The sequence below is a fragment of the Cuculus canorus genome, chromosome 3 (assembly GCF_017976375.1).
Source record: "Cuculus canorus isolate bCucCan1 chromosome 3, bCucCan1.pri, whole genome shotgun sequence".
NCBI lineage: Eukaryota > Metazoa > Chordata > Aves > Cuculiformes > Cuculidae > Cuculus > Cuculus canorus.
The window spans coordinates 24,137,003-24,152,760 of NC_071403.1; the positions used below are offsets into that span (position 1 = coordinate 24,137,003).

Sequence of the window (15,758 nt, forward strand, 5' to 3'; positions counted from 1 at the left end):
CAGGTTGGAAAATATTTGGGACACGGTACACTGGGCAGCTGGTAAGGTAGGTGGGATGCAATGTATGATGTATTTTTACTACTTTTCAAAAAAAAAAAAAAAAAAAGTCTGACTGTGGGCACAGCCTCATATGAATTCAGTGACAGCAGTCTAAGACATCTCTGTGTGTTCACGTACTCTGTGCTATTTCTCCTTTCTGTGTGATGAACTCAGCCTGTTAGCATAAGGGTGGATCAGAATCCAGCTTCTGGAATGATCACTGTGCCAAAGCAAAGATGCTAGAGCATCCTCAGAGGGATGCCTTTGGGGTGAAGATGATCCTTTCAGGGGATGCATGGCATAGCTACCCATTCACTAGTGCTGCCACAACAATGGTGGTGGGAATCCACCATCAGGACAGGGAAGTCTGCCCCTACCTTAAGCTGTGTTTAAGCGAGGCAATGCTTAATTTAAAGGAGTTGAAACCACCTTTTAGGTATAATGTTGGAGGAGTAGTGAATGGATATCCAAATACCCTGGAGGATTAAAAATGGAAGATAAGCTGTAAAATCTGTGCTGCTCTACCAGTGACAATTTCTCATGCAAGCACTCTGAAATGTACGATTTGCAGAAAAGAATTCCTGATTAAGTCCCATGAAAGATTTAATGATAAATTGGATTAATGTAGACCAAACATCACTTTCTTAAATATTATTCTTTAGACATTCTATAAAAATTTGGAGTAGTGTTATTTCAGATATTAGGGAAAAAATTTACATCTGCATATTACTTCATCCTTTCTTGATTTAAACCATTTCATTGCAAAAGGAAAAATGAAAATATCTTCATGCCAGGTTATGCTGAGTCCTTTTAGTTTAACAGTGAGAGCTGTAACAAGTGGCAAACCCCCTCAATTACAAAAAAACCAGGATGATCTTTAGATCCACTGGCTAGAAGTCATTTGACATAACTTTTAAATGCTTCAGTGAGTCAAAAGATAAAATTACCGCTTAAGTGCTATGCTAGGTGATATGCTGTGGATTTATATTTTCTTCCTGAGAGGTTTGTGTCTTTAATAACCAGCAATCATTACAACAAAAAAATACAATGAATTAACTACTTTGATCTGTGGCAAACACTGTATAGAACAGAAATATCCTGCCTTTATAAAGAATTTCCACTTCACAAAATTCAAAGTTTTACATAAACACCTATGGAATGCCCAACTTGTATGACATATGTAAATAGAGGTATAAAATAGTCATGGTTTACATATGAGTTACTATTAACATAACGGACATAGTTCCATAAATATTGAGAATTGGCCATGTAGTTTCTATCACAATTCAGAAACTGGAGCATAATACGAAAATCTACTTAATCGACAGCATCAACTAAAAGGTGCCAACCAGTCGAAGTGCTAGAAGAAATTTGGATAGGCAACATGACTAGCTGACTGTGATGATCACTAAATCTATTTTCTTGCATATATATTTGTATGTGTGTGTGTATAGCTATACTCTCACTATATATATTCTTACAATACTTTGACATATTTAAAAGCTGCATTCAGAAATCCACTGGAATAATAAGAAACCTCTTAACTGTAGCATAACACTGGTTTACTGCTGACCTATACAGTACTTGAGGTATATTTCCTAAAAGTGATCCAATAAAAATCTTCTTTTAAAATGTTAATGTAAGACTAATTTGATTAGCCCTCAAGTTCCGATAAAACTATAAATAAAATATGACAAATAGTTTTGTGTAAAACAATTCTAGAAGACTTTAATGGAATTTACTATCTTTTTAGCAACATCTTAATTATTTCTGAAAACCATATATGGAAAATTGTGAATGCTTATCCTTGATGGGAATGATATTCTATAATGTTCTCTCAGGATAATGGAACATTTAACACGGAACATTAACTTTTAACATTTTCTTTAATGAAAGCGCAGGACATTTTACATGGCATGTCAAAACCCCAAGCTGGCCTTTGACAAGAGAAAAAGCTGCTGTATGTATTGGCCAAGTATGTTGCTGGTTTATATGCAGTTTTTCATCACCTGAGACAGAAGAAAGGTGCATGAGCACGGTCAGTGATGATTTCCTAGTCTTACAAATGTTGACCGAACTCCAGCCAAGACTGTTTACCTCTGCAATTATCTTTACTAATCTTAGCAGCTACCAGTGTGCTTACATTCGGTATATAAAAAACTAATCAGGCAACTACGGAAACATTTTGGTCTATTAATTTTAAACCACTATAGACAATAAATTAGATAATTAGCAGAAACTTTTGACAGACTTTTAATTTCTTTTCCAGAAATCTAATCAAAATTAGAAATTACTTCTGGCTGTAGCTCCGGTTGCCATTCTGCAAAATGGGGATTCTGCTACTGATTCTTTATAAAGCAGAACCCTATGGAGGGAAAGCATGCGATCAGACACAGAGCTAATATTACTAATAAGTTTATTGCTGCTATTATGATAATTACTGTTTCAATTATGTCTATTAGATATGTGGTGTTACTCATGATTGATAGTTTTCATATTCTGTGTGGTACTAAGGTGGAATTAAGACCTAACTATGATGTTGTAAGAATACCCACAAATTGTTCAGATGAAACCTGGCTGTAATTATTAAGATGCAACAGTATATATCTGCACTTTAGATATGCTGGAAAAAAGTGCTGTGAACAGAACTGGCACCAGTACCTTTTGAAGCTGTAGGCTATGTATTCTCAAATACAAACCTGGCTGACCTGCTGCCAGGCAGGCTGACCTGAATCAAGCGACCCAAAACCGAGTAACTAAACTTGAGTCTGCAACAGAGCAGTGAAGCTGCCAGGGACACGGGCAGTTCCCATGAATGGGCTCATGTCTGCCAGTTGTGCAAGAGTTTCATTCTTAAGAACCACAATGTAGAAAATTTTCTTCAAGCACGCATGCACATATCTGCACAATTAGTGGGTAAAAAGTTACTAGTGTAATTTTTAGATTAAAAAAGGACATGTTATCAGTTTCAGCACCAAGGAAAAAGCAAGCTCTCCTAAAATGTTATGCCTTGCTGAGATGACACAGCCAGATTCTCTGGTGTACTGTACTGGGAGAGTTTGCACTTCAGCTTCATGCTTTTCATCGTGAGGATTTTTGAAAGGTTGTTCTTTCTTTACATAGTTTCCCACTTCTTACATGAGCCTTAAAGAAACTTAGTATCTTTGAGACCTCTATTGCTTTATTAAACCAAAGTGAAACTAGCCAACAAACTCGGAAGATGCTAAAGATGGACGTACATCTTAAACAAGACACACATGTAAACGAAACTATAAAGAGATTTTTCAGGAAATCAAATACAGAAAAAAATAACATGGAGAAGCCTCTGTGGGCTGTAATCTCCTCTTCCCTCCTCTCCTCAGTTACAGAGGAAAGCTACAGTTTGTTTTAGAAGGACATTAGAGGAAAAGAACATGATCTGTTATAAATCTGGCTAATTTTAAGAGCATAATTTGTAGTTGTACAGTAAAACAATGAACTGAACTTTATCCTTCAAAATACAATGCCAAAAATCAACCTTCACACAGAATTCCGTTCCTTCTAGTTTTAATAACATTGCCTATGACTTCTTCCTTTCTTCCTTCTACTGAAAGTGTTTATTTCCTATAAATCTCATTTTTTACCTGTGGCTTCTTCCAGTGTGGCAACATCCAGCCTGGGGCTATAATTTCCATAACCAGCAGCAGTAAAAGCACGAATCTGGAAAACGTACACTGTTCCTGGCTTTAGGTTATTAATAGAGGCCGAAGTGGACTTGGTTTTCACTGTTGAATAGGTCCTCTCCCTTTGATCCTGAAAACAATAAGACAAAAGATTAATTGACATTTACAGGTCAGATTTTATCATGGTTGCACATCAGTAACTGACAGCCGGCCTGGGTAGTTTATTTCAATTTGTTGAATGCTTTATTTCCCAACATAAAAAATAAAGCATACTCTGTGGAGTATTACAAAACATCGCCAATGCAATGAGGAGCTCTAAGTGAAACATAAAATTCAAATGGGATGCTCATGTTGTCACTCATAAAACATCCAGACATAAAATGATTGCTTCTTTGGCTCTGATTCCATTTTGTGAAATTTTGGTGAGAAAAGAACTTGACCACAGCTTTCCAGGGGAAACTACAGGGTCTAAACAATTCAAGAACAGGGAAATCTGTTTTTTTATCATCAGAACACCTTTTAAAAAAACATATTGCCAATGTATAACTGGCTGGACTTTGCACCAAATTCTGAGGTCCTTAATTCAATTTGCACTGATTTTTTTTCCTCTGGCTTTCAGTCTTTTTTTCAGGTTTTGACTCTATGGCATAAAAAAGAACACAGGGAAAGAATCTCACTATGACACCCTCTAAATTTGAAGCTATAAGATTACAAACCCTATGAGTAATAACTGACTTTCAAATCCTACAAAAGCTGTATCACAGATCATTACAGTATTCAAAAAGCTCTACTTATTCATCACATTTACTGATCCAGATTATCTTTCAGCATAGATATGTGCAGCCCTGTTGATTTTCGGTGGCAGATGCAACCCTGATTTGAAGGGCAGAAGAGATGAATTAACCAACCGTCTGAATGCACCACATGACCAGAGAAGCATGAGCCATACGAGGCAGTGCTAATGAGATGGATACAGAGGGAAGGAATAAATCTGTAACTCATTTCAATAGCACTTTGCCAGCTAAAAATGATGGACAACTTTCCCCTCCGCAGTCAGTAAAGCAGCAAAGGCTTTTGCTGAAATACAGGGTTAAATACAACATACATGATTTCTTATCTGAGATTCAGTAATGCCTTCTCCTGGGTCTTGCCCAGTCTGTCATTTAAGCAACCCTGCTGCCTTGGCTAGCAATAATTTTTCATATCTTCTCCAAGAGGTTTTAAATCATCTGTAAGTGAGGACCACAGTGGAATCTATCTTGGTATGTGAGAAAGAACAGGAATGCTTGAGAGATGAGAAACAAGTGTAAGGAAACTGTAAACAGTCAGATTTGGGATTGTAAGCCACAGTGGAATTGCAAAGTTTGGGTTTTGATGCATAAGTGTGGCTTATTAGAATTGCCAACACTTCTTGCATCCAAAATAAATAAATAAATAGCAGCAATAAAAATAACCTGCATTAGAAATCTCACAGGACAGGCTTACCTGGGAGATCTCAAGCAGTTTCCATTCCAGCCCTAGCCAGAAGTGAGAGGTGAAAAATTCACTTATCAGAATATTTCAGAACTACAAAAATGTTTGATTTAATTTGGCTCTAAAAGGAGCTGGAAGTTCAGATATTTTTATATTTTTTCTTTTAAAATAATGGAACAAACCTTAAGCTGCATCTCTCATTCTGAAAAAGGCTTATCAAGTACTTTTCAAGCAGAACTACTTTATTTTGGAAGGAAGGCAAACATTTAAGTATTTGTGTTGAAATTGTCTCACTGAATTAAAGGCATATAGTTCAGTTTATCTGTGATTGTCACAGGATGAGCTTCTTATTTTATTAATTTCACTTAATAAGTATATTACTGGTAAGTTTCCTTCCATTACAAAAGAAATTTAACAGCAGTTCTTGTCTTTGCAAACAGGGAACCGGAAATGAAATTCTGCTGCTTATGTAAAGTAAAATGAATATACAGGGAACACAGTAAAAAGTCACATTCTAGAAGTTATTATTTTATGAAAAGTCTAGCAACTTGAGCATTTTGCTGTCATTTTCTACTACCTATTTAATTCATTTATTTTATTGAAACACATTAGAAATTACTCTGTAGATTTAAAAAAAACCAAGGGGGGTTTTGTGTGTAGAATAGCTTTGCCTCTGGTAAAAATGTACATTTTTTTTGTTGTCTTAATGTATGGACTTTATTGGCTCGTGTGAGAACACACACGTGCTTAAGGAACAAAAATTATATTCTAAAATTACTAAAATTCCCCTATAAAAATTGTTTAGCATACATATGTGGTAAATTTTGTTATGAGAGTTATTAAAGTGAACAACTTAAACTGGGAGTGAGCATCAACAAATAAACATTTATTCCCTTTCAAATCATAAATAAATCTTTTTATAACTATATTTGTGTAATTCAGCACTGAAAATTAGATGTGACACTTGTTATTAGATCCAATCTGGTCTGAATTTACTTAATTCTACGTTACCTGGTAAGCTGACATGATTTTTTTCTTTATATAGAAGTACGATTACCTTGTTTGCTGAGATGAAATATCTTCACAAGTGATCACAAAGGAACTCCTTTGCTAGTTTCTTTGCATTTTGTTTTTTTTTCTCCCAGAATGTTTTATAAAAATTGAGGAATATGTCATGTGCTACAGTAAATTTCCCAGGCAATCTGAGGAGCCACACTAAGTCTGGGACCCATAACAAACATGTAGCTGTACAACCTGCCCTCACTCTGCTTTCATCCAGATTACGGTTGCATGTGGCCCTACTTATATGCTTGTCAGAATTCTTTTATTCTGGAGTACTTCAAAGTTATAATGAATGAAGCCCTAGACACGCTGAAATGAATGGCAAAACTCTGACTGACAGCAATAAGATTGCAATTTCGCTCTACCAGAAACAGAGATTACTTCACCTACTATTGAAAAGCAGCTCTCAATTCATTATTGTATTGAGAGAACAAGCGAAAAACAAATTTCACAATACTGGTACTTTTTTAAAAGGACAAATAAGGAGTATTTATCAGCTGAAAGTGTAGAAAGTGCTTTGGAAGTTTTCAGACATCAAGTTGTACCTGCCTAGCTCATAAGGATATACTAAACGTAGTCAAGAGTTGTATTTGATATATTATTTCAGGACTGGTATTGCAATGAAACAGAAGGAAATGAAGCAAGCTTTACACGCAGTGTACAAAAGAGAGGAAAATGACAAATGTCGTGGTAAGATACCCAAGTCCAATTTAACAATTAAAAAAAAAAGTAAAAAAAGGGGCAGATTTCAAGTGGATATTTTGTTTTCAGGATACCAAAATAAAATATATGAGACATATGATAGTAAAAATAATAGCAGGGATTCGCTAGGTATTAAAAATAAGTAATATCACTGTGACTTTGAAGAGACAAGATAGTTGACAACTGCTGGCTTTAACATTGTACCACAACACAGCAAGCTAACACAAAACAAACCACATATTTTTGTACATTGTAGATAATCTTAGCACTTACTTTCTCATAATACTTGATTTCATATTCAGTAATGACTCCATTGGGATGTTCTGGTTCCTGCCAGGAAAGCTCCACGCTCCTCTGCAGCACTCTCTCTTTCATTACTCCACTAACTTGCGAGGGAGCTGTTTAGACAAGATGTGTCAATAAATATAAAGTAAATTTGTTGGATGCCTAAAATCAAATGTCACTACTGATCTGCCCCATGCTGAGCCACTTTCATTAAGGTAAAAGAAAGCAGCTTTTCACAGCTCACAATTCAAAGCTAATGAATATTCAAGCAGGACCCTATTACTGTCCATAAACTTAGAATGGAAATTGAATAAAAGTGCAAACAGCAAAAAGTGGCATTTTTCAAGTTAGGGCAAAACTGAGACTGATGGGATAGGAACAACAATTAAGCAAATTAATTCCTACTAAGATAGCAAGGTAGATTTTTAGATTGATATGTAATAAATTAAGAGTTTAAATATTTATTGCATATGTTTCTGTAATATGTGTAACAGAAAAAAATAATATTTTAGAAACAAATTCAGATTTTAGGCAAATTTCATATAACTGATTCCAATTCTGCTAAAATATCTGTTAATTAAAAGAATATCCAATTATGGCATGTCTTGGTGATGAAAACAACTTTGTTAAGAGACTAACCCCCTCTCTTTTGCATCAGTTCAAATCTTTCCAGGACATTCTCTCTTCGCAGCTGGAGCTTCCATGTTTGGTCTTGGCATTTTTTGAAAGTGTGAGACAATCTAAGAGGCAGATCTTATGAAATAAAGGGGACACTGTCTTCCTCCACCTCACTCCACAGACAAACAAGCACCTTTTGAAACTTGAAAACCCAACAATGTGCAAGCATTATAGAGCCATGGACTCTCATCTAAAAATATTTAAGCGATTATGTAATAAAAAGTGAGACTGCTTTATCAGATTATCTCATATTTATTAAAAAAAAAAAAGATAGCAGATTTATTGTTGACATGCACTTCCAAAGGAGGTGCAACTTCACACTTTCCCTTAAAGATAAACACTGCTTCTATGAATGCAGCACAGAAGCCCTGTAAAACCACAGTGCTTAAAAAACAGCTATGGCATTGGAACCACACAAAACTTGATCTTGTTCTCTTTCAATGCTACGGAAATAATTCCGAGTGTAACACTGCCCATGCAAAAGACTGATAAAGAGAGGGCTTGATTCTCAGCCCCCTGCAGTTAAAAGCAATATGACATTTATGTGTATAAGAACTCGGTCATATTCAGAAAGCAGATTCAGACACAGGAAAGGAAATGGAATGAAATTTGGAGATAAATTTAGTCATATCTTTTCAAGTACAGGATCTAGTACTGCTTCTATATTTTCACGTTTGAACAAAAATTCTGAAAAATGTAAATATTTTTCTAGGTTAAAAGAAAGTACAACCTTATTTCAGAACTGTATGTAAAGTGAAAACTGTGCAAAATGGTGTACAGTCTTCAGATAAAACAGGATTCTTATCCCATGCAACCAGCAGGCGAACTTTGCTTTACCTTTTCCCATTCACCTTCAGTTTAATTAGAATAATTCCCATTCTAATACCTTTAGCACTCACATTTTATTCTATTTAACTTAAAGAACATAGAAATAAAACATATAGAATGCACACTCCCGTAGTATTAAGGATAAAACTATAATGACAAACGCAAAAGATCTACAGCATAATCAAGACAATAATCCTCAAAAATCCTTAAAATTTGTTAGCTTCTTACTTTAACTGTGAAGTTTCTGGCATTTTTTATTATAACATATATATACATGTAGGTTCTTAAATTAAATTTATTCACATTTCATTAGAGGCTCCAAGAGTCCATGAAAATTAAGGACTGAAGCCATGCATGATAATTTTCATTATAAACTATTATGTTGTATACAACCAATATAATCAAAATTGAAGACCCCTTAATGTAGGCTGCCTAACTGATAAAATCACAAAATTGTCTCATGCAGACACCACGGGCTGATAAACCATTTCAAAGCCAGGATCTCTCTTTCGCTCTTCTTGCAATCTCCTTCTAAAAGCTTAGAGTATTTTCACTCTCTAATTAGTGAAATATATTATTTTTTCTTGTAGCTAAGAGTCTGGAATGCAGCAAGCTAATTTACTCTGTCTAGTTCTCTGTGACGCAATTAACTAGTTGTCTTTGTCTAAATGAATACAGCATCTTGGCTAAATCTTAGAGAGGTCATTATGTTTCATGTAAAGTATTCTATCTCATCCAGACAAATGTTTCCTAATTGCTAATTTTACATTTTTGGATGTCCAAAATTGTTGATGTTCATACTTCTCATGAAAAAAATTTATATTACCTAGGTCACTGGAGTTTGTTGTCAACATTTACTGCCTTTTGTTTTACCCTATCAAATTTTTTCATTCCGTTGGTCACAGTATTCGTTTTTTTAATCAGTGAAGCAAAATGAACTCGCTTCCTCTGGTATTAGTTAACTCTGTGTATGCGGAGACAGAACAGCAATGTAGAGGAGTAGGAACAGAGAAGGGGGAAGATTTTAATCAGGGAAGTGACACACACGATGTGAGTCTCCTACTTAACATCTGTACAAAGTACACCACAAACAGACAGATTCTGTTCTCAAGGGATTTCCATTCAAAACAAAATCTCAGTATTTTGTCAACAATGCAAGACAGCATTCAAACCTCTTAAGTAAATGTACTCATAAATACATTTCCTGTCAATTAATATTCTTTTCATTCAAGAATGGTCATATTAAAAACTGGGGTAGGTTTTGGGGTCATGATTTGCCTTTTTCTTCCACCCTAGCTGAAAATCTTGTGCTACTTTTCATTGGTAGAATAGCAAAATAAGGAAGAAGAGAAATTCCAACCCTACAGATTGTGTATGTTGGTAGCACTGAAGGAAATTATGTTGTATATAACTCCCATACCACATGATATTCCTAAAATGCAGTAAGTTACCTAAGCTTACTTTGTGTCCTGATGTTTGTCAGAGGAAGAGAGGAAATCACCAAATAGTTTGAAGCAAGAGTATCCATCCTCCTCTGGCGAACTACAACAGTCTGTTGTTACTGCAAAGAAATCTCTATAAAGCAGAGCAACCACATAGGCCAAACTATTGACATTACAAACTAGAAGTATATGCTACCTTTATCCAGCCTTTTTGGGTTGTGTTTCTTAATTTGTGCTTAATGAGAGCGTACAGGTTGGAAGCATTTTGTTATTTATTCTAGAATAAACAGTTCCTTTGTATTCTCTCTGTTCCTTTCTTACAGACTGTTTTGAATTCATGTTTTACCTGTTCTGGCTTCCTGAATGAACCTCACTCAAAACCTTTAGACCACTTCTCATTGCCTACCCCTGTTAACAACCTATTTATGGCTTTGAAACAATTATGTTCGAGCAAGCTTGAAAATGAGTTAAAGCATACAATTCATTCCCAAATGCAAGATAAAATAAGGTATTAAATCACATAAAAATAACTGGTAGCTGAACTAATAATAATAATCATAATAATGCTGATTAAATGTTAAAAACTGTTTCAGGTATTTTTTTTCTTTTAGTAATCCAGGTCTTGCCACTGTGTCTACAAGAAAGCTGTTCGTGATGAAGGCGCTTCTTACAGTATTTCTAGACAACTAAGTACCCGGTCCTGAATGACCTGAGCATACATAATCCCTGCTGTATCACTTCAGATTACAAAGTAGCACCACTTTGTCGGAATCATTATTTCCATAATATATTACACTGGGGGATACAGGCTGTTCAAAACACCATTTGCTATCAACTTTCTTTCTGATGTACTTCATCTCTTCTTTTTCTCTTTCCTGCTGACACAACATCCAATGCATCAAACACACAGCCTCCCAGGGCTAACAGGCACATGTACGTACACATGCTGCATAAGAAAGTACTTCCGAGAATGACAGGCCCTCAGCACACTCATTCACTTTTTTAAATGCTTCAAATATACCATTCAGCGAAAGGAAAAATTGATTTTTCACCAGGTTTCAACATCACAGCCACAGAGAAATATAACTCTGCTGGGCTTTACTGATAAAGCCTTCAAGTTATATAGATTTCAAGCTGGTCATCATTTTCAGATCAAGTTATAAAAAAAGTTGAAACTGACATGTCCAAAGAGCAGGATATTCCAAAGAAATATTCTGCTCCAGAGAGAATATCACATCTGGTAGACTGATGTGTTACATCTATACTGCTAAGACAAGCATATGGTATATTAATACATGCAAATATTCATGCACAGAAGATTGTACTGATTGTTTTGTAAGGCACTGCTTTTAGTCCAGAGTCCTCTGAAAATGTTATGACATAAAATTGCTCATACCTTTAAACTCTATGCTTAGCTATTCTCTTGTTCTTATGTCTAACATTTCCTTTAATCCACAATGTACTTTACAAAAGACAGAGGCAGGTGCAAAATATATTGCATTTTTAATGAGAAAAAAAGTACAAAATAAACCAAAACAATAAAAGCTGAAAAACGAAAAAGTGAAACTGGACTTTTACATACAGGAAGAACTAGGAAAAATTCAGCAATTGCTAGCACAAAATCAATTGTAACACCTTTCTATTGAAAAATGATTAGTCAGCAAAAGAAACGTACCTAGCCATTTCTCTGGGATTTCTTAAAGTTCTGCATCTTGAATGTGTCTCAATTCCATCAATAGCATCAGTCATTACATCCTTTAATATGATACTTTTAAAAAGACCTCTCTAGAAGCAGCATTCCAGGTGTTGAGAAGTTCATGTGTATAAAATAAACTATTCAAAATCCTCTAGAAATAAGGGTTTCACTGCTGCAGTCCCACTTTATGCAGAATGCTGCACAAATGAACACAAATAAATGCTCCCAGTGCAGAACCAAACTCCGTATCAATAAATGCTACCAAATCTATGTTTGCAACTCCAGTTTCATCATTTGTTATATAAAGACTAATGAATGAATGGACTATCAGTCTTTCTTAATTATTTTTTATACTTATGCTTAAGACAATCTGAAGTACAAACACTTTGTACTTGCTGAAACCAACACCAACACTCTCACTTTCATAGCATGGGACTCTTACAGTGTTTCCCAAAGGCAAAAAACTCCTGGCTTTTGGCCTCTTTCCCTTTGCAAAGCTATGCAGCATGCACTCAAAACTACTGACTTTTTGTACAGCAGCAAAGAGACCAATTTTTACATCTCTGTAAAACTATATCTTATGGTCCAACATAAGGTTTATATTACATGAAGCATTAACACCATTTTTCTGCAATAACGTTCTACAGCAGTTGGGGGGGTGTTTTGAGAATTCAGCCTGAAGAGGACATTGATAATAGATGCAAAACGATGAAGATACTGGCATCCCAATGGTTATAACCTACTCCATAATTTCTTTTTAAAATGTCCTTGCTGTCTCCTTTCTTGGCAGAAATCTTTAGATAACAAATTTGCTTTGACTCCACATCTATTTTAAGTGAAACTGGAGTCTGGCACCTTACCAACAACAAGCAGAAAATAAGCCCATGTATATATATATATATATATATGAAAATAGTAGCAGAAAATTATACTGTTGTTCAGTCTTAAATGGTTGTTTAGGAAGAGAATACAAAATTCCCTATACTCTATTAACAGTCCTGCAGTCAGATTACCCAAATGGCACCCTTCTGCACTGGCTTGCGTACTAATTTGCTCCCAAGAGAAAGCATGTAAATGAAGTCATAACCTGGCCTCCCACCACGCTCCGGTTTGCTCTGAAGGAAAACGTAGGCATCAGAATTGCCAAAATTACTAAATAAGAATGGGAGGCAAACAGATTATACACCTTGAAGTGCAGCAGCTACTGCTCTCCAGGGCCTCAGGTCAGTATGTTGTGACACACTGACGGTTTGAGAAGGGTTCGCAGGTACTAGACAAATTTTAAGATTTCACTGTGCAGATATTTCTCTTCATTATTTATTCTGTTTCCCGTAAAGATACAAAGATTTTTTTGGAAGGGAGGGGTTGCGGAACTAGAGCACCATAATATCGCAGTGCTATTTAAGCCATGATAAAGATCTACAACAGCTTGTCCTTGGAATTTCTGGGGGGGAAAAAAAAAAAAAGCCTAACTTTCTTTTCATGTTTATACTAATTTGTACAAAATTTGTCATGCTATTTTGTATGATAGTTCATGGAACAAAAAACCAGAAAAGAATACCATAGCTCTTAAACTGAACATTATTAAATGGATAGATGGAAATTCGTAAGACTTCCTTATTCTTTCCCCTCAGTTAAATCTCCACATGACAAAGCAGCCCATGATAAAAGGTTATTGAGTACCACTGTATTATGCCATTAGTACCCATTGCTTTGGATCAATGACAGAGAAATTCCCCACTGTGTTTACAAGCTGCAGCATTCAAAGAGAGGCCTAAATAAATCAGATATTTTACACTAACAATATCCTACAGAGAAGTCATTTTAACTTCCTCTCTGACACACTTTACATTCTGGCTCATAAATATAACACAGTGTGCTTACAGTGCTCTGTAAGTCATGAGCAGAGGCACACACCGCTCTCAGGGCCACTTGGGAATGTCCTGAGAACATGGTAACAGGAAACTACTCTATTACATCTTCTACCATTGCCTTTGTGCTTGAAGAACTCTCTGTTGATCTGCAGAGAACAGAATCAGTAGTTTCCTGACTACTTCTGCAAATTAGTTAAAAAGTGTAATAAAAAGATTGAGGAAAAACAATAAGTACATTATGATGTTCCTTAACAGTATCAGGGGAATAAAAGAAAGCTTATGCTCAAATAGCATTCTTATCAAATATATAGTGATTTACTCATCGTTCTGATGCATTTAAAATAGTACATGTTTGGTAATTCCTTCATTAAGCTAAAAATTCACCAGCTGGATCAGTTTTACACTGTCTACTCTGGCAAAATTCTGGGGAGGGAAACCAACAAAAAGAAAGAAAAAGTACTTACTAGAAAGAAGTGAAAGAGTTTAGAAAGATCAGGGCCGACAGTTTGTCTATCATGGTTTGTTTTTTTTCTGATCAGAGTCTATGTCTAGACTCATACTGTGAAGTCCCCTGTTTCTCTTGCCTGACATTTGGTACAAATATTATTGTCATGTCTGTATCCCATTTCTTCCAAAACTGGTAATTTGGGCATCAATCAGTGCTGAACGGATGCTGAGTTGCGTAACAAGTGACAATATCAACTCCCAAGGTATCCACAACTCTTGCTTTGTGAATAAGTTTTGACATGTCAGGCACAAACCTGATTCTTACAAATATGTTAGAGTAACAAACCAGCCTTACAAATAACAGAGACGGGCTTTTGTTCTCCTGAAGCATTTGTTTTCCTTTGCAGAAGAAATATTTCTATATTAATTAGATTTTTCTTCTGTCCTGCCTTCTTTTGTGATTCATCTTTCATACCTTTTTTTTTTTTCTTTTTAGCAGAAACATCTGCCACCAGTGCTGCAGTAAATCCTTGGTAGACAGGTATTATTCTTCATTAAAGAAAACAAAATAACACAAAACTCCCAAAGATGAAGATAATCTTTTCCTTGGTGGGCTACTCGGCTACTCAGACACATTATGCTCTCCTTCTGTCTCCAGTCATCTCTGCTGGCAAGTGTCAATTACAGACACAGGTTTTAGGGAACAGAAGGATAAAGCACAATTTACAAATACTTTCCTCTGGAAGCAGACAGGTGTAATGACTGAGACTGTTTGCTGTAATTAAATTTCATGCTGTCATCTATCCAGTCACAAAATGATGTCAGCTTCAAGGATGCTACTCATGGGGAAAAAAAATAACAAAACACCCAAAAAACAACAAAATTCACCTTGCTACTGCATAGATAATATTGTCACCCTGGTTTGACTCCTCTAAAAGTAAAAGTTGGTAGAGGTTATAAGGTGATTATATAATCTTCGGAGGCCTATGGACTAGTATGATTACGCTTATTTAGTGTAGGATGTCCAAAAGTCAATTGAATGAATTCCAGCCCCATAACAAAGCATTTTGATTTAGATACAGTAACACAAAATCTGGAAACAAACTGCCATGCAAATAAATAAAAAAATTGATCACATATTAACAGAAAAGCATATAAATATTCTATAACAATGTCAGCACAAAATAATAATTATCATTGTGCCAGAGGTTTGATCAAACTGATGCTTCCAAAGACATAATTGTTCAGTGGGGAAAAATATATTAATCTACTAACATTCCTAAAATGTGTACAAGTTCTTTTCCAGCCTTCCAAATTCCTGCAAAAATGCATTATGATGGCACTACTAATGATGGGTGTATTTCTAAAAGCAGCATGGGTGGTAATCACAGGGAACACAGGAAAAATTCCTTGCAAAAATGGCTTGCATTTTTTTTCTACGTTATCATAGAATCATAGAATGGTTTGGGTTGGAAAGGTCATCTAGTTCCAATGCCCCTGCAATGGGTGGGGACACCTCCCACCAGACCAGGCTGCTCAAGGCCCTATGCAACCTGCTGTTGATTGTGCC

At 35.6% G+C, this 15,758-nt stretch overlaps 1 protein-coding gene across 6 annotated transcripts in view; it reads right to left on the reverse strand.

Moving 5' to 3' along the window:
* EPHA7 (EPH receptor A7) overlaps window positions 1-15,758 on the reverse strand; it is a 165,680-nt gene that overhangs the window by 36,790 nt on the left and 113,132 nt on the right. For all 6 annotated transcript variants that reach the window (XR_008449082.1, XM_054062171.1, XM_009556823.2 and 3 more), the window contains exons 6-7: window positions 7,212-7,336; window positions 3,663-3,831 (exon numbers count right to left, since the gene is read on the reverse strand). Coding sequence is in view for 5 of the 6 variants with exons in the window: in XM_054062171.1 (XP_053918146.1) it covers window positions 3,663-3,831; window positions 7,212-7,336 (294 nt within the window). In the remaining variant the exon portion in view is untranslated. The remainder of the gene's footprint in view (window positions 1-3,662; window positions 3,832-7,211; window positions 7,337-15,758) is intronic.